Consider the following 27,565-nt stretch of genomic DNA (forward strand, 5'->3'; position numbering starts at 1 on the left):
GCTTTTCTGTTCCCTTCCCACTTGAGCTTATACCATAAGTGGGTGGTTGTACTTCTGTTGAAGATTTGCTGTTGCAATTAACTCTTTGAATCAACTGCAGTCCATCTGTTTTTTTGAGAGCTGAGATTCAGCTCAATAATTATAAGACAGTAGCCCTGCTTCTACATAGAATCATTTTACATAGAAGAGCCTTTAGATATTATGCATGTGCCATAGATCCATAGAATTCCTTACAGAGGGAAGCAGAACTTCCAGAGAGCATCCCACCCATACCCACTCCCCTACCCTATCACCCTGCATATCCAACGGCCAATCTACCTGACCTGCACATTGTTGGACTGTGGGAGGAAACCAGAGCACCCAGAGGAAACCCACACAGACACAGGGAGAATGTGCAAAATCCACACAACGCTTGCCTGAGGCTTGAATAGTCCAACAGCTTGCAGACCCATTTGCTTGCTCTTCCTCCATTTTATGCAGTTTGACTTCGATTCTGTTAGCATTATAAGGTTTGTCATGTGTTTAGTACTTGTCTGATTTTTTTGTAAATGTCTGTTCCTGAAAGATTGTTTCTCTCAATGATGTAAACTCCATTCATTTCTTTAGAAATTTGATGAATTTAATTTGAAATGGTTCGTTATGAATACTTGCAGATTATCTTATAAATGTAACTTTTTATATCTGTTTCAGGAGAACGTTGGCAAATGTTTCAGTGATAATTGTTGGAAAATTGTTCATGTTGTCAGGGAGCCAGCTATGCATTCCAAGCATTTCAGTTGAAGTGGATCAGCTGAGGAATTTAATACTGGGATAAAAATATTCCTCCCTCGTCTGGGGGATGGAGGTAGCTGAAGTTTTGTCTTTTGTGTATCACATGTAAATTAAACTTACAACTTGCTACAATCAGTATGCCTTAGTTGATTTTATCAAAACTAATGGTATCTTTCAAAGACTTGACCTAAATATTAATTCATTTAGGGAAACAAATTTCATTGGAAGTTTTCTTTTTTTTCCCCATACAATGGAATTTTAAGTAATATCTTCTGTGGGCTATGATGGGTCAGAACTTTACTCTGTGTAAGGCACCTAGGAAGTCAGTGTCCCAGTTGAAGGTAGATGTTAGCTATAGATCTTGAAAAATTTCATTTACTATTGGCATCAAATTGTATGTGTGTTTAGTGTAAGTCACTGCAGTTTTGTCTTGTTATTTATTGACTATAGAGCAAGTTATAGAGTCATAGAGATGTACAGCATGGAAACAGACCCTTCGGTCCAACCCGTCTATGCCGACCAGATATCCCAACCCAATCTAGTCCCACCTGCCAGCACCCGGCCCATATCCCTCCAAACCCTTCCTATTCATTTACCCATCCAAATGCCTCTTAAATGTTGCAATTGTACCAGCCTTCACCACTTTCTCTGGCAGCTCATTCCATACACGTACCACCCACTGTGTGAAAAAGGTCCACCTGAGGTCTCTTTTATATCTTTCCCCGCTCACCCTAAACCTATGCCCTCTAGTTCTGGACTTCCCGACCCAGGGAAAAGACTGTCTATTTATCCTATCCATGCCGCTTGTAATTTTGTAAACCTCGATAAGGTCACCCCTCAGCCTCCAACGCTCCAGGGAAAACAGCCCCAGTCTGTTCAGCCTCTCCCTATTGCTGAAATCCTCCAACCCTGGCAACATCCTTGTAAATCTTTTTTTTAGATTAGACTTAGTGTGGAAACAGGCCCTTCGGCCCAACAAGTCCACACCGACCCGCCGAAGTGCGGCCCACCCATACCCCTACATTTACCCCTTACCTAACACTATGGGCAATTTAGCATGGCCAATTCACCTGACCCGCACATCTTTGGACTGTGGGAGGAAACCGGAGCACCCAGAGGAAACCCACGCAGACACGGGGAGAACGGGCAAACTCCACACAGTCTGTCGCCTGAGTTGGGAATTGAACCCGGGTCTCAGGTGCTGTGAGGCAGCAGTGCTAACCACTGTGCCACCGTGCCACCCACTAACCCTTTTCTGAACCCTTTCAAGTTTCACAGCATCTTTCCGATAGGAAGAAGACCAGAATTGTACGCAATATTCCAATAGTGGCCTAACCAATGTACAGTCGCAACATGACTCCCCAATTCCTGTACTCAATACTCTGGCCAATAAAGGAAAGCATACCAAACGCTGCCTTCACTATCCTATTTACCTGCAACTCCACTTTCAAGGAGCTATGAACCTGCACTCCAAAGTCTGTTTGTTCAGCAACACTCCCTAGGACCTTACCATTAAGTGGATAAGTCCTGCTAAGATTTGCTTTCCCAAAATGCAGCACCTCACATTTACCTGAATTAAATTCCATCTGCCACTTCTCAGCCCATTGGCCCATCTGGTCCAGATCCTGTTGTAATCTGAGGTGACCCTCTTCGCTGTCCACTGCACCTCCAATTTTGGTATCACCTGCAAACTTATTAACTGTACCTCTTATGCTCACATCCAAATCATTTACCTAAATGACAAAAAGTAGAGGGCCCAGCACCGATCCTTGTGGCAGTCCACTGGTCACAGGCCTCCAGTCTGAAAAACAACCCTCTACCACTACCCTCTGTCTTCTACCTTTGAGCTCGCTCTGTATCTAAGTGGCTAGTTCTCTGTATTCCATGAGATCTAACCTTGCTAATCAGTCTGCCATGGGGAACCTTGTCGAATGCCTTACTGACGTTCATATAGATCTCATCTATTGCTCTGCCCTCATCAATCCTCTTTGTTACTTCCTCAAAAAACACCATCAAGTTTGAGATTAAAACCAACTAAGATTCAAGTTCCTGCTAACTTTGTAGAAATCCCTTTTGGGACATGAAATTTTAATGTCTGCTGATTATCAGAATGGATTTAGTCATAACATTGCTCCATGGTTTCATTGTGATGAAAGTTTATGATCTATTATTTGTGGGAAGTTGGATCTTCGAGTAAATGGGCTTTTGGTTTTCACTGTGGTGAAATTCTGATCTTTTGTAAGGAAGGGTCAGAAAGTCATCTGGGATAGTGAACCAAAGATAGCATTTCCAGCAAAGGATGTGACTGAGTTAAATGTCTCACAAATTACCCAAGATGTTGCTAAATGGAACTTTAACAATGTATGGAAAATACAGAAGGCCAGAGGTCAGAAATAGGTTGAATGCAAAAGAAAAGATCCACTCCAATGGCAGGGCAGTCATTAGTTTTTTGGAAGTCTTCAGGCCATCAAAGCTGGAAAGAAGTCTTTAAGCTGTCTTAGCAGCTTCAAAGTAGCCAAAAGTCAGAGAAAGGTCAGATAGCCTATCCGCATGCCTCAGGGAGAGACAGTAACAGAAAGAAACACTTCTGATGAATGGTTAGAAAGTTGCCAAAAGAAAGTACTGAGACCTCATCAGTTTAATAAGACATTTTAAAGTGGAGCTAGCAATCCTACTTCATTGGGGTTGAGTGACTGTAAAGTATATTACAAGGGGGCAAACACGAGTTGAATCTTTCTTGTTACTGCTGATTATAAAATAATTCCAAATTTGTTTTGCTTTCTTGTGTTATAAATAATAAATTTGTTAAAAGTGAAAATATTCAGTGACTGACCACCACAATTTGCGAATGGCAAAAATAGAAATTTATGGTTCATCAAGCTGGGTTTCAGTCTGGAACCTGCCTTGGCTGGTATTGCCAGTAACTGGGATCATAATACACTCCGTTATCATGGATCTGTGCATGGAGAATACCTTTGATCCATGCAAAAATGTCCCAGCTTCAGTCAATGCTTTCAAAATTGGGAGAATGTTGGCGTTAACTTAATATCAAGTTAAATTAATTGTCTGGAATTGTGCAATTGAATATATGCTTCTTCACAGCCAATTATCTGCTCATTTTGAGTTTTTTTTTGGCTGTGTTTGTATAATTCATGCCTCAACTTCTGGCATTTTTCATACACCAGTAGCAGCCTGCGCTGGTGGTGAATATTCCCACTGTTCTTTGAGATTGTTATATGGTTTGATCTCCACATTTTCACATGAAAGCTTGCCAATTTTTTAAGAAGTGGTTGGAGGTCAATCACTCTGATTCTGTGCCTTATAAGTAATTCAGTAACGTCATTTAACTGGTTACATCATAGTGGACATATAGATGGAATTTTAATCTGGATAATGGGGTCCTCACATGAGCAAGAACTCTACATGGCCTCCCATTAGGGGAAACTATCCAGTAGCTGGCCTTTGCTGGGATATCAGGGATACCCTCCACCCGCCCCTAACCAAACATTGAGGGATCCAGACCAGAGGTGAACTTGGCTGGCACAGGGAGGTTAAAAGGAAGGGCAAGACGCGGCTCTCAGTAGCCCAAACACAACCCAACGAAGGATTTCAGATTTCCTACACAGCCAATCCCTTGGCATAACACTGGCTGAATGCCAGCGATGGAAGGATGAAGCCTCTCTCTAACCCACTTCCCCCCCCCCCCCCCCCGACACGCACACGCGCACAATCACACACACGTGAACGGCAATTGCTCAAATGTCCGGCCCTGGATAAATCCTACAAGAAGGATGGCAGGGTAACTACCTCATACCACCTCCAAAGATGTTGCTTGGGTTGGGGAAAGGCAATGTGGTGGGCATTAAATTCTGCCATGTGCTACAGCAGAGTTTCTGCCCAGTTCCACTGTACATCCACTTTGCGTCAGACCTGAGCACTGGGAGCTGAGATACTGATACTTTTTTTTACCTTATTAATACTTGCTGATTAATAATCAAACACACCATTCCAATGTTTTTGAAGTTTAACCCCTCATACTGAGAGAGTGACGGTGCCTGCATTTCTCAATGTTTGGGAGTATGTGTTTCCAGATGACTGCATTCTGAGTAAGTAACACCTCATGCCGGAGTTTTCTATAATATATTGAAACAGATTTCTTCTTGCAACAAACAGCCAGCAGAATCTGCACACCACCTCTGAAAGAAGCCCAAGGCACTGACAAACAGAACCTCACGGCCTTGTGATGGGAGCTAGCAGTCTGGCCCACTTTCTTTTGACATTTGATGCAAAATGTTTGGAATACTTATTTCTGTAAAAATAAGTCTTTTTTTTTACCATGAAAGCAGTCCCAGTGGAAATGAATGCTTGTGATTGGAAACTTTGCTGGGGATATTTACTATAGTTTCACTTCAGACCTAAAATTGTCGATGCTGTCTCTTGGGCAGAAGTGGGTCCTGCAGATGCTGTAGATTAGAGTCAAGATTAGAGTGGTGTTGGAAAAGCACAGCAGGTCAGGCAGCATCCCAGGAGCAGGAAAATCAACATTTTGGGCAAAAGCCCTTCATCAGGAATGATCATCGGTTTACTGATGGAGTATAGACTTGATGGGTGATAAAAGGGTGGGTTGGATTTGTTCTGCTTTTTGTGCATATAACATGCTATGCAATGTCCACATTGTTACATTGATACCAGTGTTGTAATTGTCACTGTTTTGATTTGTTATTTCATAAAACAATATGAGGATGCATCAACAGGCAATGCCCTGACTACTCCGTTAACCTCCACAGTTTGAAATTGAAACAAAGCTTGATAGTTAACTGTTAATCAGCGTTAACTGGTATATTCTCCATTGCATAACTTCTACTTGCCAACTCATCAATACTCTCCTCCCATGCAATATGCATGTTTTATTTCTTTACCCCTGAATTGGGTTTCATTGTGAATTGTGGGGTAAAAAATGAGGTCTGCAGATGCTGGAGATCACAGCTGAAAATGTGTTGCTGGTTAAAGCACAGCAGGTTAGGCAGCATCCAAGGCACAGGAAATTCGACGTTTCAGGCATAAGCCATTCCTCATTCCTGATGAAGGACTTATGCCCGAAACGTCGAATTTCCTGTGCCTTGGATGCTGCCTAACCTGCTGTGCTTTAACCAGCAACACATTTTCAGCTTTCATTGTGAATTGTTCTGATAAAGTGAAGGCAAAAAGTTTCAACAAACATTGTTTGTTCTGCAGCATTCAAGCTCTGCACTTCTAAGTGAATTTTTGATAATTAATGTGAGGTTTGCATTGTAAGGTATTGAGAGTTATATTTTTGCAAGATATTATATTTAGAATGAATGAAAACAGCTCTGATTCTGCCAAATTCCCAGAAAGGTGTAGTAGACTTGCAAGCTGTTGTGCTATCACCTGTCATTTTAACTTCTAAGCTGAAAAGGAGTTGGGATCAGAGAGAGCGAACGAGCATTTTCAAGAGCAAGGTCAACATTTCTTACATTGTCGTAATGCAGAGCAAAGGAAATCATTTTTGAGAATGGATTTCAGATCTCCTCACAAATGAAAGACTATTGGAGATGGCAGAAGTTCGATGTGTTTGGCAGAGTGAAGAGGTGCGTGGCTTTGTGAGCCTCCGCAGCTGGATGCTGGAGTGCACAGTACTGACTGCCCCTTGACTGGAGAATCATGTCTGCTTTGGATCAAAAGTTTCTGTCACAAGGTTTCGTTTGACTGAAGCAACTTATGCTTGATGCACAGATCTTTGGATACGTGAGGGAGGACATTCCACACATTTTTGGATATCCAGTGTGCAGACTTGGCTACATTTTCTTAATTAACTGCAACCTGATCTTTAAGATACTTGGACTCGAAGCCATGATGCTGCTTGATGTTACAATTTTGAACATTTGACAGTAGGTTCCTTCCAGCGATTATGGTCACTGTTTCCATGCTGCAAGGAGAGTGTCAGTGTGAATTTTGAACCATTTTCTTTGTTCTGCTTTGATTGAAGAGAGACAAATTTCAGCCATCTAATTAATCTGATGGTATTGCTGTGGTGTGGGCAGGGATAAAAGAAATTATTAGAACAGACTTTACTGCTGGTGGCTTTAAGGGACTGTCCAAAAACTGAGGTACATGGGTTGGTAATCCTTCACTGTTGTTCTTTAGCTGAGCAGAGATGTGGAAACACAATGGAAGCAAGTGTGGAGGACTGTAACTCCATGGAAACTGTAAAGTACAATGAGCAATGCCACTTTCTGTAGCTTAATGTTTACACTGGCTACAAAAAGAAAACCATTTTAGTGAATAGTACTCTTCGTCATTTATTACAGCAAACTTTTCAACAACACATTTAAACTTTCAGTTGCCAACTGAAACAATCTTTTTATTTTTAAAGTAGTGTACAGTCTCTATGAAAATTGTAATAGTTGCTTGAAATATGTTAGTGATAGAAATCCCTGATCTGCTCTGACAGTGTAATTGGATAACTTCATGGAAGCTATGGCTGACTACCTCATTGTGCAAAATCTATGGCAGCAAATGGGAAAAATTACAAATGTACTTCTTTATTTCTCCTACTCTTGCAATGGGAATAAATTCTTCATCACTCACTATGCTGTTGTCTCACATTTATCAGTAAATCACATTGAATAATGGCAATCTGTTGTTTGAAAGGTATTGTATCGCAGCAGTATTGCCTGCCCTGTATTGTCAGTATAAATATCATTAGCTGCAACTGGTTATGTTCATTTTCATTTTGTTTAGGAAGTTTTACATTGGCTTAGGGGCATATGATATCAGAAATAATCTGTTAGCATAGTTTCCTGATAATGGAACAGGCTTACAGGGAGCGTTATTTTCAAAATTTGATTCTGAGAATAGTGGACACGTTCCAAACATGAATAACATTGAATTCAGTGGGCTGCTACTCAGTCTTTGCTCAGAGTTGGTTATAACTGAAACACTGAGATTAGATTTATACCTTGAAATTACTGCCAGATGTGTTTTCATAATAAAGTGATACTTCCTTTCTGTGTGGCTCCTACTTGTTTTTGTGGTGTCAGCAGATTTCAGGAGCAGACCAATGGTTATCTATATATGAACAGTTTCACTGCATGGTTCACTATTGTGTTGTTACTTCATGTTCATTGATGAACTGTTTGTCTTGTTAAATGGGAACTTCAAGTATCAAGTTATGTTGCTTTGCATTGATAATGTTCTTCAACAGACATTAATACTGTTCAGATGTTGTGTTCAAATAGTCCTTGTGCTGTTTAAAAGTAATGGAGCTGGGTGATTCTGCTTAGCTCACTGGTTCTAGGAGCTTTCTTGGAGAGCTTGTTTAGAATACATTTGGAAATTATTAGCATGAAAAATGGCTGACCTGTCCATCATTGGATCAGCATGGGAATAACTTTCAGCAATTGAGTTAGAATTCCATTGAAAACAAGCCTTGTAATTTAGCTCGCGATATCAATGCAAAATTTTTAAAGAGAAGATAGCAGTATTATCTCCTGAAACTCTCTTCGCGCATGCATTATTTTGCCAATTGTGCCCGTAACCACTATTGATTGCTATAAAAGCGTATTTGCTCACTGATGTCGTTTTAGGGAAGGAAATCTACCTTTCTGACCTGAACTGACCTACATGTAATTCCAGACTCCCAATAATCTGCCAAATGTTTAGCTGCCTACTGGGCCATGAAGGACGGGCAATAAATGCAGGCTTTCGGAAGTTTTTATTAGTCTTGAATATAGCATGTCCAAGCTTATTTGATGGAATCCAAAATAAACCAAGAAATTTCAAGTGGCTTTGGCATCAGAAGTTGCATTTAATAATCATTATGTCGGACTGACTTTCTCTGTTACTGAATTATACATGGGCCATCAGGTTGCAACTCCAAAATATTGGAGAAATGGTATAGTGGTAATGTCACTGGATTAGTAATCCAGAACTCCAGGGTGATGTTCTGTTGGCATGGGTTTGAATCCCACCATGGTGAATAGTGAAATTTGAGTTCAATAAGAAAGCTCGTTTAATGATGACTGTGCAAAAACAGCTGATTGTTAGAAAAGCGTTTGTTCATTGGTCTTAGGGAAGGAGATTAGACCCATTTCCCTCTGACTAATAGACAATTTAGCCTGGCCAATTCACCTGACTTTCACATTTTTGGATTGTGGGAGGAAACCAGAGCACCCAGAGGAAACCCAACAGACACTTGGTGATTGTGCAAACTCCACACAGACCCGAGGCTGGAATCAAACCCGGATCCCTGGTGCTGTGAGGCAGAAGTGCTAACCACTAAGCCACTGGGCAGGCCCCAATATGCCATCCTTACCTAGTCTGACTGACATACCAGACTCTCACCAATGTGCTTAACTCTTACACTACCATCTGGGCAATTAGGAATGGACAACAAATTCAACCCTAGCCAGAAATGCCCATCAACAAATAAATTGACCTGTTTTTGAAAAAGCTTAGGCATCCTGGAGTTGAGTTACTTTAAAATGAGAAGCTTTGTTCCCACATGTAATTTCCTCCTTTTAAGGTCAGAAGACCTAATAGCAGAAGTAGGCCATTTTGCCCATTGAGCCTGTTATGTCATTCAGTGAATCGTAGCTGATCTGATAATCCTCAGTTCAACATTCCTATGTTTTCACTTTCACCCTTAAATTTCTTACTAGTTTAAAAATCTAATAAATGGCACTCAATAACCCATGTTCAACATCCCCCGTGCTAAAGAATTACACAGACGCACTACCCTCTGACAGAAGAAAAATCTCCTTCTCAGTTTAAATTTGCCACACCTTAGTCTGAAATTATGTCCTATGGTCAAAGGCTCTGGCACGAGGAGAAACAACATGTTTGTTTCTATGCTATCAAGTCTCCTCAGGAGCTTGTGCGTTTCACTAAGTTTACCTCTCATTCTTCTAAATTCCAACGGGTACAAGCCTAATCTACTCAATCTCTCATCATAAGACAGTCTTTTCATTGTTGGTACCAGCCCAATGAATGTTATCTGTACTCTCTCCAATATGAGTGTGTTTTACTTCAGATAACTGGCTCAAACTATTCATAGTACTCCAGCTGTAGTCTGACTAGTGCACTGTATCATTTTAGAAAACCCTCCTTACTTTTATACTTGATTCGCTTTGAAATAAAGGCTGATATTCTATTCACCTTCCTTAATACCCTCTGAACTTGTTTGCTAGATTTTTTTGTGATTTCTGGATAATGATTCCCAAAGTCCTCTGCCATGTAGCTTTCTGCAGTCTTTCTCCATTGAAATAATGTTGAGCTGCTCGATTCATCCTGCCAAAGTGTATGACCTCACATTTTCTGACATTAGGCAAAAACCTACAAATGAACTGTAATTGTTTAACTTGTCTATCTGTTTGCAGATGCTGTACATTCCTAACTACTTGCTTTCCCACTTACTTTTGTGTCATTCACCAATATGTCTATAGTACATTTGCTTCCCTCATCTCTCATTAAGATATGTTTTAGACAAATGTAACCTCTGAGCACTGATCATTGTAGCACACCACAAGTTATGGATTGCCATTCTCAAAATGGCCCCCTTATCCAAACTCTGTCTTCTAATAATTAGCCATTCTATAACCATTTTCCATCATCATGGGCTTCTAGCTTATTAAGCAGCCTAATGTGGTACCTTACCAGATGTCTTCTGAAAATCCAAGTATGTTACATCTACTGTGTCTTCTTTATCTATCCTGCTTGTTATCTTCTCAAAGAATTCTGGTGAATTTATCGGGCATGAGTTCCCCTTCATGAAACCATGCTGAACTCTGCTGATCATATTATGGACTCCTAATTCTCCATTGCATCCTTTGTTGACTCTAACAATTTCCAAATCATAGATGTTAAACTAACTGGCCTACAGATACTTGTGCGGTTACATGGGCAGATTTTCTATCCGCTGGGACCTTTTCAGAATCTAATGGTTCCTGGAAGATTATGACCAGTGTACCCACTATTATACATGCTTTAATATTCTGTGTCTTAATGTCATATCCCATTGCTCACCAGAAAAGAAAATATTTGACTTACTTTCAAATCTTGTATTGGTGCCTATAATCCAGCCACAAACAAACCCCTGAAAGTAGATTGCCTTCCTATCCCACCTCAGTCCCTTTACCAGTTGCATCTTGCTGAGACTTGGCGCAGGTAACTGGATTGAAAAATAAGTATTAGATCAGCACAATGCAAGATATTTATTTAACAAGTCTGATTTTTTCAATGGGATTGCGAATGAACAAATACAGAGATGTTGATTACATGCTACATTTTTTAAAAAAATTGCATTTGGATCGTTCTTCCCCCAGTTTGTTTCCCTTGTCACAAATTCTTGTTGAACTTGCAATGCTTTCAGTAGTTCAGTCTGCAGTTAACTATAGGTCTCGCATACTGTACCCTCTTCACCTGATAAATCTCAATTAATGTTACTTCCCCTCTCTCCTACAAAGCACCCAGGTCTCATCCAAAAAACAGTGAATTGTGTAGTCATGCATTTACACACAGCCTTGTGGAGCCATTATATTGTTTAGGTGAATCATTTTCTTCAGTTGTATAAGGTTATTAGAAAAGGTAGTGAATGTGGTGTCAAGACATACATTTGTCACTGTTTCTAGTCTTGATAAGACAGGCTGAGAATCCAAAAAGGCAGGACTTGCACACAGAATGGTAAGGTCGTGGGGAGTGTTGCTGAACAAAGAGGTCTTGGAGTGCAGGTTCATAGTTATTTGAAAGTAGAGTTGCAAGTAGACATGATAGTGAACAAGGCATTTGGCATGTTTGCCTTTATTGGTCGGTACATTGAGTAGAGGAATTGAGAGGTCATGTTGCAGGACATTGGTGAGGCCACTTTTGGAATATTGTGTGCGGTTCAGTCTCCCTGCTATAGTAAGAATGTTGTGAAACTTGAAAGGGTTCTGAAAAGATCTACAAGGATGTTGCCAATGTTGGAGGATTTGAGTTATAGTGAGAGGCTGAATAGGCTGGGGCTGTTTTCCCTGGTGCATTGGTGACCTTATAGAGGTTTGTGAAATCATGAGGGACAGAGATTGAAAAGCTGAGCTCTTTTCCCCAGGAAGGGGAGTCCAAAGCTATATAAGGTGAAAGGGGAAAGATTTAAAAGAGACCTAAATGGACAACTATTTCATGCAGAAGGTGGTGTGTGTGTATGGAAAGAGCTGCCACCGGAGGTGGTGAATGCTGGTACAATTACAGCATTTAAAAGGCATTTGGTTGGGAGTATGAATAGGAATGGTTTAGAGGGATATGGGCCAAACATTGGGCAAATGAGACTAGATTAATTTAGAATATCTGGTCAGCATGGACGAGTTGGATGGACGGGTCTGTTTCTATGCTATACAGATCTTTGACTCTATAATTCACATTCTGTTAAACTGTCAGTAAATTATCAAGTCAAAAATATTCCAATTTCCAGAGGGAGACTTGAGCAATTGCCTGAAGATTTTGAAATGCTGGACCTTTTGTGAAATCTGAATATCTAAAAATAAAACACACTTGGAAATACTGCATTATGATAAAAGCCAGAATATTTAATGATAACGAAGACCACATCATTTTTTTTTTGATTTTGTGGCCCATACTTTTACAAAAAGATACTGAGGGTAAACCAAGACTTCATCAAACTTTTATAACTTTAGTGGGTGGACATTCATAATGAAAAATGTTGCTTGTATTATTGGCCAGTCTTCTCTTCAGAATGATTAGTTCAGAACGCCCTGTTTGGTGCTTACCTTGTATGGAATAAGTCAAGAACATTAGTATCACTGTTTCTGTAAAATGTGTTCTTTTATGCTCCTTTGTAAAATATTCATGTAGTATTTATCTGTTGTTGCAAATGTGTTTTTCCTTAATAAAGTCTTTAACCCAGATATTGTAGATATTAAGCCTGTAGACATGGAAGAGTTAACAGAAGTGATCACAGCTGCCGAATTCCACCCCCACCATTGTAACCTATTGGTTTACAGCAGCAGCAAAGGAACATTGCGACTCTGTGACATGAGGGCAGCGGCTCTATGTGACAAACATGCCAAATGTAAGTACTCATTCTCCAATTGCAGATGTACATTCATAGTTGAAATGTTAGAGTCACCCCGTAGCTGAATGCTGGTTGGCAATTACTTGGCTGAAATTTCCATCTGCAGTCGCTCTCCTAATGGTTCAATCAAGAGTTTGACAGCTCAGGGAGCGAGTAAGTCTGCAGTCCAGTTTTGGGAAAATTTACGTTGTCAACCAAACTGGTCTCTTGAATAATTCTTATTCATTTGGCACAACATGATCTCTGAACGTGGTGCCCAAGGTCAGCAATCTCTTCTTGTTCTCTTCTTGCATCAGCACCTCCCTTGATTTCTCTTGCTATTTCTCTTGGTTTAACTTAACATTGAGCAAAGGAAACTTGGATGGTCCATGGAGCATGGACAATGTCAGTGTCTGTCATGGTTGAAAAGATGTATAGTTTTTGATCGTTTTCAATATCTTTCTGAAGACTGGATTGAGGTAGGCAAAAGAAAATCTCAACTTAGATTATGTACTGTTTCCACCATACATTAGATTAATACTTACACAAGTACAGGTAATATTACTTTAACCCCTTTTATATTATGCAATGGTGTTGAGCATAATGAATTCCAACACTTTCAAAATGGGCAGATTTCTGGTTCAGTGTTCAGATAAATAATGTATTTTCTCTCTCTTCAATCTGTGTTCTGCTGTAAACATGACCATGTGGACCATTTTCTGAGCTTACATATACAGATCAGAGAATGCAGAACTAAAAAGCATCAGCCAAAAAAAAAAATATTCCCAAAGTTCCCAAACTGCGGAGAGAGATGCATTTTTTCCTTTCCTGTGTGTGTGTGTGTGTGTGTGTGTGTGTGTGTGTGTGTGTGTGTGTGTGTGTGTGTGTGTGTGTGTAAAACTTGGATTTTTGAAAATAAGGCTAAAAATTTATATTTTCATGTTACAAACTGATTATTTTAGCCACCTTCATGGAATACAATATATTGAGAGCTGAATGAAACAATAATATTTAGATTTTAAAGTATGGGATAGTGGAACTAGAAAATGACAACCTTCTGAGGCTTTGAATAGTGCTATGTAAATGCGATGTTTGCTCGTTTCATGAGAGGACTGTATTTTAATTACAGTACTGACAATCCCATAAAATTCTTTGTATTGCTAAACTATAGTGCAGGGCTCTGACCATCCAGGCCAACAGTGAGATGAAAACTTAGAAAAGAAAAATAAGTTTAATCTAGGAGTCAATGAGTTAGTGGCACCAAATTTCATTTTAAAAGCTTTCAGGTTCTAGAAGAAAGCAAAGATGAAGGGATGTGAAGAATTCAGCATTTCTTAGGGAAATAGGAAGAAAGGAGCAGAAATTTCTGCTTCAAAGCCACAGACTTCGATAAGGCACAGAATCCTCTTTGATACTTCCATCTACAGTGGCAACTCAGCCTGAATGAATTAGAATAGATGACAATGCAATGAGATGAACTTATCAGCACCGTGCATGGAGGGAACTGTTCAGATTAAAACAACAAACTGGAATGGTTATGAACATGACTCCATTAACAACAATAATAAACAACAGCAATATCTAGGAGAGAATGAAGCCTCTGCTTTCAATTCAACAATGACAAATGGGAATATTTTCTCAGTGATAACTGATTAGCAAAGTGTGGAGGAGTAATGCAACTTCAGGCAGAGAGCTTTTGTCAGAACTAATAGTCTAGCATTTCTTACCATTTATATTTCAGTTTTTCAGAATGTGAGGGTCTTTTTATGACCTTGGGGGTGTGTTTGCACCTTATCTTTGGAATGTAGGAGAGCAATCTTTTATTTCAATCTTTGAATGACCTGAGTTATTGTTTTTCCTTGTTTCTGATTAGTGCTTCTGTGCTTACCTATAGATAGGAAGCAGTTATTTGTGGGGGATTTTCCCTGATGAAGTTCCTGTTTCTAATCCAGAAACAAGGAGAATTGTTCTCCTTCTCTAATTTATGTTTCGTTGTTAATGGTTCAGCAAAATGATTCTGAAACCATTTTTACCATAAAATTAACATTTCAACTGTTTCAATTTTGTATTACAGCATTGATTTTTGCAAAGGCAAATAGTTTAAAAATACAGCAAGCAAATCACCAACATGTGAATCTCTCAGGCTGCAGCACTGCATGGAATTACAATGAGCTTCAACAAGCCTGACGATTTAGATGGTCATAAATACACCATCTTTTGGTACCTAGGCCCCATTTGTCAGATAGTGGTATAATAAGGTCTTGTAGTCATTGATTAAAGTCCATTTTCCAGATCTGTGAGTTGGAAAATAGCCATTTAATGTAGCAGTGCTTCAGTGAGCCAGTGTAGAGTTCAATCAGCAAAACAGTGTGTACAACATGTGACTGTTACTGTGTGATGAGAAAACAAAAAATAGCAGCAATGAATGACAATGTAAATATCGTTGGTACCTGTATATTTGTATCAATATGAAACACGACAGCTGACATCTAATAACAGTTCAAGTAGTTGTTGATTTTATTTCTTAAACGTTTGAGCCTTTTACAGCTTTGAAATTGAACTTATTTCTTGTCCATTGTGATTAACCTAATTGACCTCCTGCCTGGGTAAAGAAAGAACCCGAATATTAGCGCTCATGTTGTGTGATGACACGGATCATGTTGAATCAGTGGAAATGATTCACTGAACAATCTGAACTTCAGACATCTTGTCAAACCTAAGTAATGGGTACAGCTTTGAGGAACTGGATTGAAAGTAATCAGGCTGCAGTCAGGCTGGCACAGGGGCATTTACATGTTTGAGCTGAATAACTCATTGGCGCATTGAAAAACTGGTATAATAATGGCAACCAGTGGTCATCAGGTTTCGTTTTCACTTTGTGACTTTAATTTATTGAATGCATCATCTTGTAATGCTGCTAATGTATCTCACTTCTCTTCACATTGATTTGCTTTCCTCTGGCATGGAAAGAATATACGCATGCTATTGACAGTATAATGTTTTATAGTCTATTATTGCCCTGCCTAGTTTTTTTGTTGTTTTCACCAGACTGAGTCATTCCCATCAAACGTCTCCACAAGTTGGGACATGTCTCCCCCTCAGTTATTGTCGATTGTGGTCAGGATTATGTGCTGGAAACTCCTTCATGTGACTTGCTGTAAATACATAGCAGCCACCTGATTGCCTGTCTCTGTTCATAGTACAACAATGGTAATAGTTTGCATTCATATAATGCCTTTAACATAGTAAAGTGTACCAGCACGGTAGCATTGTGAGCAAAAATTGATGTTAAAATGTGATTGATTCAGGCTAGATCTTTTTCATCTGATAGGAATTACTTTGAATGGAGTTGTCAGGGGGCTTGTTAGTGTATAGCCCAGAGAGGAAGTGCAGAGAACCAGCAAAACATAGTTGAACCGAGAGAGAACTATTTTGGGTTTGTTGTAATATTAAACCTTTCAGATCAGACAGACAGTACACCTCTAAGACTCTTTCATAATGTCAAGCTCTTGACTTAAATTTGAATAAGGATAATTATAAGGTTAAAAATCACAAAACATTAGGTTATAGTCCAACAGCTAGCTGCCTGATGAAGGAGTAGATTAGACTAGATTAGATTAGACTTAGATTAGATTAGACTTACAGTGTTGAAACAGGCCCTTCGGCCCAACAAGTCCACACCGACCCGCCGAAGCGCAACCCACCCATACCCCTACATTTACCCCTTACCTAACACTACGGGCAATTTAGCTTGGCCAATTCACCTGACCCGCACATCTTTGGACTGTGGGAGGAAACCGGAGCACCCGGAGGAAACCCACGCAGACACGGGGAGAACGTGCAAACTCCACACAGTCAGTCGCCTGAGTCGGGAATTGAACCCGGGTCTACAGGCGCTGTGAGGCAGCAGTGCTAACCACTGTGCCACCGTGCTGAGAAAACTCGTACTTCGAATTAAACCTGTTGGACTATAACCTGCTGTCATGTGATTTTTCACTTTGTCTACCCCAGCCTAATACCAGCATTCCACATCCTGGCAATTATGAGGGTATTAAAGCAGAGCTAAGAAACGTGAACTGGTAAATTAGTTTACAGGATAAAGCAATAGATATTTAAAGGGACATTTCAGAATACACAGAATAGATACATTCAAGTGAGAGAAAAATTCCAAACAAAGATCTATTATCCATAGTTAATAAAAAGAATAAAAGAGTTTTAAACTCAAAGAAAAGAGTTAAGTTTGTGAAAAGCTGGGAGTTAGGTCAAAGAATTGGGTAGAATATGTTTTAAAAAGCAAAGAATGAATATAGGATTAAGAATTTTCAAGTATGAAACAAAATTCACTAATATAGTAAGAGTTTCAACAGCTATTTAAAGAAGAATGCCATTAACAAAGTGAGTGTTGGGCCTGTAAAAAAAACCTTAATCTGAGGAATTAATAATGGAAAATAAAGAAATGGCAGATGAATTGAACTGGTCTTTTTTTATTTGTTTTCCACTATAGAGGATAAAGTATGATCCCATAAGTAGCTGTCAATCAGGAATTGGCAAATGGGAGAATCTCAAGAAAATTACAATTACCAGAGAAATAGTCCACAGTAAACTGTTGGATCTGTGGATTGACAAGTCCCGCGTCTTGATGGTTTTCGTCCTTGGATCTTAAAAGAAGTGGCTAGTGAGATAGTTGATGCATCAGTTTGATCTTTCAAAACTTCCTTGGAAAATCACGGTGGCTTGGCTGGAAGATCACGGTGGCTCAGTGGTTAGCACTGCTGCCTCACAGCAGCAGAGTCCCAGGTTTGATTCCAGCCTCGGATGACTCTGTGTGGAGTTTGCACATTCTCCCTGTGTTTGCTTGGGTTTGCTATGGGTGCTCCGATTTCCTCCCACAGTCCAAAGATGTGCAGGTTAGGTGAATTGGCCATGCTAAATTGCCCATAGTGTTAGGTGTATAAGTCAGAGGGAAATGGGTCTGGGTGGATTACTCTATGGAGGGTTGGTGTGGACTGGCTGGGCCGAAGGGCCTGTTTGTAGACTGTAGGGAATCTAATCTAATCATTGCCAAGCCAGGCAGCATCCGGAGGTAGAAAAGTCAACCTGAAACATCAATTTCTGCACCTCCTGACGCTGCCTGTTTTGCTGTATTCTTCCAGCCTTCTGCCTGTCTATTTGATTGGAAAACAGATCATCTTTTAATCAAAAAGTGAAGAAGACCAAAAGCCAGTAACTATAGGTCAATAAGCATAGTGTCTGTCATTAGAGTCTGTTATAAAGGGTGTAATAGCAGAGCATTTAGAAATACATCATATGATCAAGTAGAGTCAGCATAGTGTTATGAAGGAGGAATCATGTCTCACAATTTAATAGAATGTTTTGAGGAGATGGAAAACTGGATACATAAAAGGTGAAGCAGTGGATTTAATCTATTTGGATTTGAAAAGGTGTTTAATAAGGTACCACACATTAGGCTCTTATCATATTGAATAGCCTATGGGGTTGGAGATTGGCTAACTCCCTAACAGAAGACTGAGCTGAAATATGATGGGGCATTTTCAAGATGGTAATGTCTAACCAGTGATATACTATGGGGATTAGTGCTCAGGTCACAAATATTGACAAGAAACATGAATGACTTGAATAAGTAAAGTGAATGTACTGGAGACGCGATTGCGGATGACAAAAATAGGTGAGTGGTGCAGATGACAGAAAGAGTCTGCAGAGGGATATAGACCGGTTAAACGACTGGGCAAAAACTTGGCAGAGTGAAAATATTGTGGGAAAATGCGAGATTATGCAGTTTGGTGAGGGGAAAAAAAAAGGGGAATTGAATATTAATTAAATGGAGAAAGACTGCAAAAGCAATGGAATAGAGGATTTGAGAGATGTTCATGAGCCACAAAAAGCTACCGTCCACATTCATTGGGTAATAGGGAAGGTAAATGTTGGCCTTTATTTCGAAGGGAATGGAGTATAAAAATTTTTCTCCAAGTATACAAGGTACGAGTCAAACCACAGCTGGACTGTATGAACAGTTTTGGGTCCCTTTATTTAATGGCATTGGATGTAATTCAGAGAAGGTTCATTTGGCTGATAACAGACATGGAGAGACTGTTTTAGGAAGAGAGATGAGTAGGTTGGGCTTGTAGGCATTGGAAATTAAAAGAATGAGAGGTGACCTGATTGAAATGTACACGATTCTAAGAGGAATTCATAGGGTAGAAATGGAGAGGTTGCTTTTCTTTGTGGGAGAGTGAAGGACCCAAGGGCATAATCTCAGATTAAGGGGTTGCACATTTAAGACAGAATTGAGGAGAAATTTCTGTTGAGGGTAGTGATTCTGTGGAATTCTTTGCCACAGAGAGGTCTGTTGAGGTTGGTTCGTTGGGTAAGTTCAAAGCTGCATGGTCAGAATTTTAATCAATAGAAGAATGAAGGATTATGAATAGAAGGTGAGCAAGTGGAGTTGAGACTTAACAAATAGATCAACCATGATCTCATTGAATGGCTGAGAAAATATGATGGGCTGAATGGCCTACTTCTGTTATAGACTCATAGATCTGTACAGGTTGGAAACAGACCCTTTTGGTCTAACTCATCCATGCCAACCAGACATCCTAAATAAATCTATTTGCATTTGGCAACATTTGGCTCATGTCCTTATAAATCCTTCCTATTGATATACCATCCAGATGCCTTTTAAATGTTGTAATTGTACCAGCCTCCACCACTTCCTCTAGCAGCTCGTTCCATGCATGCACCACACTCTGGGTGAAAACGTTGCCCCTTAGGCCCATTTAAATCTTTCCGCTCTCACTTTAAACCTATGCCCTCGCATTCTGGACTCCCCACCCCAGGGAAAAGACCTTGTCTGTTTACCCTATCCCTGTTCCTCATGACCTTATAAGGTCACCCCCTTCGCCTCCGACGTTCCAGGGAATACAGCCCCAGGCTATTCAGCCTCTCCTTATAGCTCAAATCCTCCAACCCTGGCAACATTCTTGTAAATATTTCCTGAGCCCTTTCAAGTTTGACAACATCCTTCCAATAGTAGGAAGACCAGACTTGGTTGCATTATTCCAAAAGTGGCCTAACCAATGTCCTGTAGAGCTGTAACATGACCGCTCAACTCTTATACACAGAACACTGACTAATAAAGGAAAGCATACCAAACACCACCTTCACTATTCTACCTACCTGCGACTCCACCTTCAAGAAGCTATGAACCTGCACTCCTAGGTTTCTTTCTTCAGCAACAGTCTGCAGGACCTTACCATTAAAGTGTACAAGTGGTTAGCACTGTTACCTTAAAGCGCCAGGGACCCAGGTTCAATTCCCGCCTCAGGCAACTCTCTGTGTGGAGTTTGCATATTCTCCCCATGTCTGCGTGGGTTTCCTCCGGGTGGCCATGCTAAATTGTCCGTAGTGTTAGGTGAAAAACTAAATGTAGGGGAATGGGTCTGGGTGGGTTGCACTTCGAGTCATTGTGGATTTGTTGGGCCGAAGGGCCTGTTTCCAACTGTACGTAATCTTAAAAAAAAAAGTCCTGCCTGATTTGCCTTTCCAAAATGTAGCACCTCACATTTATCTATATTAAACTCTCTGTGTCACTCCTCGGCCCATTGGCCTAACTGATCAAGTACCTGTTGTACTCTACGGTAACCTCCTTCGTTGTCCGCTATACCTCCAGTTTTGGTGTCATTTGCAAACTTACTATTGATACCCAAGATGGACAATGTGAAAAATTATGGCTACAAGAGCTGCTCCTTTTATTTTGAGTTTATTTCAGTGCTGGAGCTGATTTCCTCAAATTAGAGCAGTAATTACTGTTTCATAAGCTGTTGTGTTGTTTTGGAATTCTAGCAAAAAGGTTCAAAATAATGGCACTTTAAAAAGGAGAGAGAAAAAGCAATTCACTGACTGCGTGGTAAGTGAAATAAACAGAAGTAAACCCGCACAGCTGTCTGACCCTGCAGTGTTCTTGTGTCTTATGGTCTTTGGGTCTTATAGTTAATTCCATGATAGCCAATGTAAAGTGACTTGCCAATATTTTCTGACAGCTATGTTAAATCTCCTTGAGGCAACCATTAACCTTCTTTGGCAATTCTGTTTGGACGACAGATCCGCACAATTCTTACCTCTCACACACATATATATGTAACTACATGTGCACGGTGCACTGTTGGAAAGGAGGGAGAAACGGTTTAAGAGCATGATCAATCAGCATGCAGACAGTTATCCCAACTTGAACAAGGAGAACGCATAAACATTTGAGGTTTGCATATGAACACATGGGTTCATGGAAAGGTCAACTAAGAGAAAGTGAGGACTGCAGATGCTGGAGACCAGAGTTGAAAAGTGTGATGCTGGAAAAGCGCAGCAGGTCAGGCAGCATCTGAGGAGCAGGAGAATCGACGTTTCGGGCAAAAGCTCTTCTTCAGGAATGAGGCTGGTGTGACAAGTGAGCTGAGATAAAAGATGGGGGATGGGAGGAGAGTTGAGAAATTTGGATAAGGGGTGCTGGGAATATGATAGGTGGAAGGAGATGAGGGTGAGGTGATAGGCCGGAGAGGGGGTGGGAGCGGAGAGGTCGGGAAGATGATTGCAGGTCAAGAGGGCGGTGGTGAATCCGGGGGTTGGGACTAAACCCCCAGGATTCAGCACCGCCCTCTTGACCTGCAATCATCTTCCCGACCTCACCACCCCCACCCCTTCTCCGGCCTATCACCCTCACTCTCATCTCCTTCCACCTATCATATTCCCAGTGCCCCTCCCCCAAATTCACTCCCCCCTACCTTTTATCTCAGCCCGCTTGGAACACCAGCCTCATTCCTGAAGAAGGGCTTATGCCCGAAACGTCGATTCTCCTGCTCCTCGGATGCGGTCTGGCCTGCTGCGCTTTTCCAGCACCACACTTTTCAATTCATGGAAAGGTGCTTGTTGCCATGATGTGGCAATGAACAACGGTCAAGTTCTGCGAAGAAATAGGCAACATGCCCAAACTTTACATCATCAACCACCTCACACAGGAGGATGAGGCTATTAAGCCAGACAGTAACCATACTTTTACAAAGAATGTTAGATTTCCATCCAAGCCCACAGACAGCACACCACAGTGTGAAGCAACTAGCCAAGTTGTGCTACGTTTATAAGGACTAGATCTAGTCATGCCCAGTAACACATCATCTAACCCTGTGGAGATAATATATGCATATGAATGATTGTCCATTCTATGAAAAAGGTTGTGTTATTGCATGATTCTGAATGCGACAGGCGCTGTACCTTGAAGATAGTTACATTACATCACACGATGTTCTGGTGTAATGTTATTGAATTTACCTCCAGTCATACTCTTCTTGCAATGGAGTCAGTGTAGTGTGTTCAGTTAGTCAGGTCTATACATGTGATATACCGTAACATTAGTGAACATAGAACTCAAGGCTGTGAAATAATAGAAATATAAGCAGTTAGGTTGCTGATGAACTTCAAAACTCTGCCTCAAATGGAACCCAGTCATGTGGAATGTGCTATGTGAGCTAACATATGGGGCAGTACTCAAAACATATCATATTTGTCATGGTGTTCAATCCAACAAACTACATGAAAACTAAATTTTAATTTTCTGTTTATTGAACAAAGTAGATGTACTTCTCTGTGTGTGTCCATTTTTATTTGAAATAGCAAACCACAAGTTTAGTCCAGCTGTTTCTGGTCTAGACCAGACACAAACCACTCAATTGTGGCCTTCAATAAGATACCGTTCAAGGTGTTGAATGCATGCTATTGTCCTAATTGCCATATTTCAGCTGATGGACCCCAATTAACCCCAACAGGAAAATAATAAATAACATTGTTTCACTTTGGTTTAATTACAGATGAGAAGTAATGCAAAACTTGATTTATTTATTGTCAGTCAGTTTGTTAATGTAAAACGTCATTTCATATTTAAATGATGTCAGATATCAAAGACAAATTTAATCATTGTTAGAACACATTGAAGTTCAAAGTTGCACAAAATCGCATTCCCTAATCAGGTAGGACATGGATGCTGTGGAAATAATCTTGTACTTAAGATTTTTAAAAAAAATCATTGTGAATGGTCAGAATTGAATGTCCGGAATTTACAGAATGTAATTTTGCTTCTGAACACCAACAGAACACAGATTATTGATATCCAAATTATCATGGGTGCAAAGAAAAGTCAAATGTTTCACAGTACTGCTTTAGATGCCATTTAAAACAATATACAATAGTCTACAAGACCAGGAGTTTAAGATAATGCTGCAAGGGAGGAATGGGCAAATGAGTTGAGGCAATTTGGTGTTTGTAATCTTGGAATTAAGAAATAACAAAGGCACCATTCTCTCTTCCTCTATTATTCAGGTGCTTTCATTCCTACAAAATCCAGTGCATGAGCCATCAATGTCAAAATTACTAATTGGAGCAGCCTATCACAATTTAAAAGCTGGATGGAATTCAAGTGTGTTTCCTTTTACACAGAGACCTGTGTCTGAATCCCAGTTTGACTGAGGGACTATAGTTCTGTTGACTGAGCTGTATGATCTCCGTAGTTTCGATCCTGTTTCTAATAGCAGATAAATACCTTCCATTTGATAAATTGGCACTCTCTCACGGAGAATTTACCAGAATAGCTATTTGTGAGAAATAGAGCATGGTTCATGCTGTTGCAGACAAAGAATGCTTTGCCAAGCGGAGATTTTAAGCTTAGTGTTGGAGACATTTTACAGGAAATTTCATGCTGTTTCTGTTCTGTTTTCACAACAGTTCCAATGTCAACAATAGAATGCAGAAGAGGAAAAGTGTTTTACTATTAACTAGACAGCAGGAGATTTCTTCAAGTGTAAAAATGATGAACATTACCATCAGGTTACAGTCTAGCTTTCAATTTAATGAATTGTCTAAAAATCTGCCTGCCATCCATGTTGCTGACTTATAACAAAGAAAAAAAATCAGAATCATAATGAAGACTCCAAGTTGTAAACTTGCTTTCTAAGTACTTTTAAACTTACTGGTGAGAGATAAATTTCCTCTGGTGGAAAATGGATTCAATCTGCAATAGAAAAATCAGCAATAAAATTAAGTTTGAAGCAGGGGGAGTTAAATAAAGTAATCAATGTACTAATGTTTTAGAGCATTTTGATTAATGCTAACTAATTTTTGTTAGTTTTAATGTTAATATGAAACTGATTGACATAACTTGACATTTATAACCTTCTGTGCTTTTTGTACGAGATGCTTTTAAAGTTTTCCTGTTTTGCAGAGTGTTGTGCATTTTCTGTAATTTTGAAAAATACTCTCTACCTGCTTTGAAACAAATGGTTAATCAGGAAGGAAATGAAGGGCTTATGCCCAAAACATCGATTTTCCTGCTCCTCAGATGCTGCCTGACCTGCTGTGCTTTCCCAGCAACACCCTCTGGACTCTGATTTCCAACATCTACGGTCCTCACTTTCTCCGAGCGGAGAGATTGCCCGCTGATTCCCATTCATTCCCGTTTTGCTTAGGCTCATTGATGCCACACACAGTCAAATGCTGCCTTGATGCCAAGGATGTCACACTTGCATCACTTCTTGAACTCAACTCTTTTGTCCATGTTTGAACTAAGGCTGTAATGAGGTCAGGAGCTGAGTGACCCTGGCAGAACCCAAATGGGACATAACTGACTAGGTTATTGTTTAGCATATTCTGCTTGATAACACTGTTGTTAAAAAATGAGGTCCGCAGATGCTGGAGATCACAGTTGAAAATGTGTTGCTGGTTAAAGCACAGCAGGTCAGGCAGCATCCAAGGAATAGGAAATTCGACGTTTCGGGCATAAGCCCTTCACACTGTTGATTGCACCATCTATCACTTAACGGTGATCCAGTGTAGACTAATGGATTGCTAATTGGCCAGGTTGAATTTGGCCTACCTTTGTAAATTCCCGCTCACATCTTCAACCTCACATTCCTGTCCAAATCCTTGTATGTGTTTTCACTTCCCAAATCCATGGGTCTCTGCAACATGATTTTAAATCCTCTTCAGTCATGATTCTGCTTGGGGTGGCATGGTGGCTCCGTGGTTAGCACTGCTGTCTCACAGCACCAGGGACCCAGGTTCGATTCCAGCCTCAAGATGACTGTCTGTGAGGAGTTAGTACATTTTCCTCTGTCTATGTGGGCTTCCTGTGGGTGCTCCGGTTTTATCCCACAATCCAAAGATGTGCAGGTTAGGTGAATTTGCCATGCTAAATTGTCCATAGCACTAGGTGCTTAGACAGAGAGAAATTGGTCTGGGTGGGTTACTCTTCGGAGGGTCGGTGTGGACTTGTTGAGCCGAAGGGCCTGTTTCCATACAGTAGGAAATCTCATCTAAAAATAGCTTTCATCAAAATCACAAGTGGTATCCCATATGACTGATATAAGTATATTGTCTCTCCCAAGCCATCGCAAACTGGTCGCAGCTATTTATACCACAGTATCTGCTCCTAACTCATATGGTCACAGCAAGACAGAGGAGAGATTTTTATCAGGCAGTGGGATCGAAGGTTATCTCGATTAGATGGGAATGTGGAATGCGAAATACAAACCGATCAGCCATAATGTTATTAAATAGCAGAATAGGCTTGCGGAGCTGAATGGCCAACTCCTGTTCCTTATTTGTATGTTCATCTCCCTCCCAAAGCCTTTTGTCCTGCAATGGCATCTTTTGCTGTCCAAACATTATTAGTTCTCAAGTGTGCAAATGATCTGTCCTGATTACTTCCTCCATGTTAATTCACATTTCAAAAATGCGCAGTGAGGCTAGTGGAAAATCGATCAGTGTCTATCCATTTCTTGTTGGCTGCTTGGCACCCAGTTTCCTACTACAATAGGAGGTCAGTTTATTGTAGGTGATATCCTGCTCTGTACTGTTCTTTGTTTTTTTTTAATTCATAGCACCACTAATGGGATATCTGTATAACCTGATTATAATGGTAAATTTCAGTTTGTGCTTTATAAATTAGATTAGATTAGATTACTTACAGTGTGGAAACAGGCCCTTCGGCCCAACAAGTCCACACCGACCCGCCGAAGCGCAACCCACCCATACCCCTACATTTACCCCTTACTTAACACTACGTGCAATTTAGCATGGCCAATTCACCTGACCCACACATCTTTGGACTGTGGGAGGAAACCGGAGCACCCGGAGGAAACCCACGCAGACACGGGGAGAACATGCAAACTCCACACAGTCAGTCGCCTGACTCGGGAATTGAACCCGGGTCTCAGGCGCTGTGAGACAGCAGTGCTAACCACTGTGCCACCGTGCCGCCCACAAGGGTTAATATGTTTCTAAATATTCACTGTGGGGTTTTGTTTTATTCATTTGTGGTACTTGGGTGTTGCTGGCTGGCCAGCATTGATAACACGTCGCTATTTGCCCTTTAGAAGATGGTGGTGAGCTGCCTCCTTGAATCACTTGCTGTAGGTTGACCCACTATACCCGGAGGGAGGGGATTCTGGGATTTTGACCCAACGATTGTGAAGTAACAGTGGTATATTTCCAAGTCAGGGTGGCGAGTGGCGTGGAGGGAACTTGCAGGTGGTAGTGTTCCCTTGTACCTGCTACCCTTGGCCTTCTAGATTGAAATGGTCGTGGGTTTGGAAGGTGCTTCCTAAGGATCTTTGGTGAATTTCTGCAGTGCATCTTGTAGATAGTACACACTGCTGCTACTGAGTGCCGGTGGTGGAGGGATTGAATGGAGGGTCAAGGATTTGCAAGGCCAGTGAAATTGGGGGAGTTACATGGATCCGATTCAGTCATGTCCTATCACCGTCCCATCTCCAGGGCAATTTACTGGAGGTGGGACCAGCTTCCCACTGCATGAGCAGCTGATCAGAATAATTAAAGCCCCAGTTATAGGCTGTTTTTATGGTGCAGTAGGTATTTTGCCTCAGTGGGTATGACATCCTCTTCCCACCAACTCAATGGAGGAAGCCTCCCTGAGAAAGCCTGTGGCTGGAGGCTTGGTGACTTAAAGGAGGCACTGCGAGTAAGAAAAAACATCACTGTGGCTCCAACAATCTCCCTCACCCTCCAACTATCGGCTCCTCAGATTTATTTAGCCCTTGAGCAGCTTGGTCTCCCACCTGCTTCTGGGTGGCGCTGTTGAGGCTCCAGAACATCCCGTTCTGGGGATGCTCATTCACGGGATGAGGAGGTCACTGGCTAGACCAGCATTTATTTACCATCCCTAATTGTTAAGTGTCAACCACATTGCAGTGGGTCTGGAGTCACGTGGTATCCGACTAGGTAACGGTCGCAAATTTCCTTCCTTAAAAGGTGTTCGTGAACTAGATGGCTCTTTCTTACAATTAACAATGGATTCATGGCCATCATGAGACTCTTAATTCCAGATATTATTGAATTTAATCTGGAACTAAGAGTCACATGATCCCTTTGGGATCATTGATTGGATAGAAGGCTCACTCCCAGCCAGTTAGGAAGCTGCCTGTGATAAAGTCACCAAGCGGGTCCCATGGCCAGCACATGTGGGCTTGGGATCGGCTTTTTGCACCAACATTAAAGTCTGGACATTACAATTCAGCCCATAATTGTGAGGGAAGACTGTTAATGACCCCAGCTCCAAGAAGATGATAACCCCCTTAGGAAATTAAGCTGAGCAAAAAGTGAAAATACTGATGACTGCATTAAGCAACACCCACGTGGATGATTTCATATGGA

At 40.8% G+C, this 27,565-nt stretch overlaps 1 protein-coding gene across 2 annotated transcripts in view; it reads left to right on the forward strand.

Annotated features, from left to right (window-relative positions):
- LOC132833453 (serine/threonine-protein phosphatase 2A 55 kDa regulatory subunit B gamma isoform) overlaps positions 1-27,565 on the forward strand; it is a 350,182-nt gene that overhangs the window by 255,799 nt on the left and 66,818 nt on the right. For both annotated transcript variants that reach the window (XM_060851761.1, XM_060851762.1), the window contains one exon: positions 12,692-12,856. In XM_060851761.1, coding sequence (XP_060707744.1) covers positions 12,692-12,856 — 165 coding nt within the window. The remainder of the gene's footprint in view (positions 1-12,691; positions 12,857-27,565) is intronic.

The sequence above is a fragment of the Hemiscyllium ocellatum genome, chromosome 36 (genome assembly GCF_020745735.1).
Source record: "Hemiscyllium ocellatum isolate sHemOce1 chromosome 36, sHemOce1.pat.X.cur, whole genome shotgun sequence".
Classification (NCBI taxonomy): Eukaryota; Metazoa; Chordata; class Chondrichthyes; order Orectolobiformes; family Hemiscylliidae; genus Hemiscyllium; species Hemiscyllium ocellatum.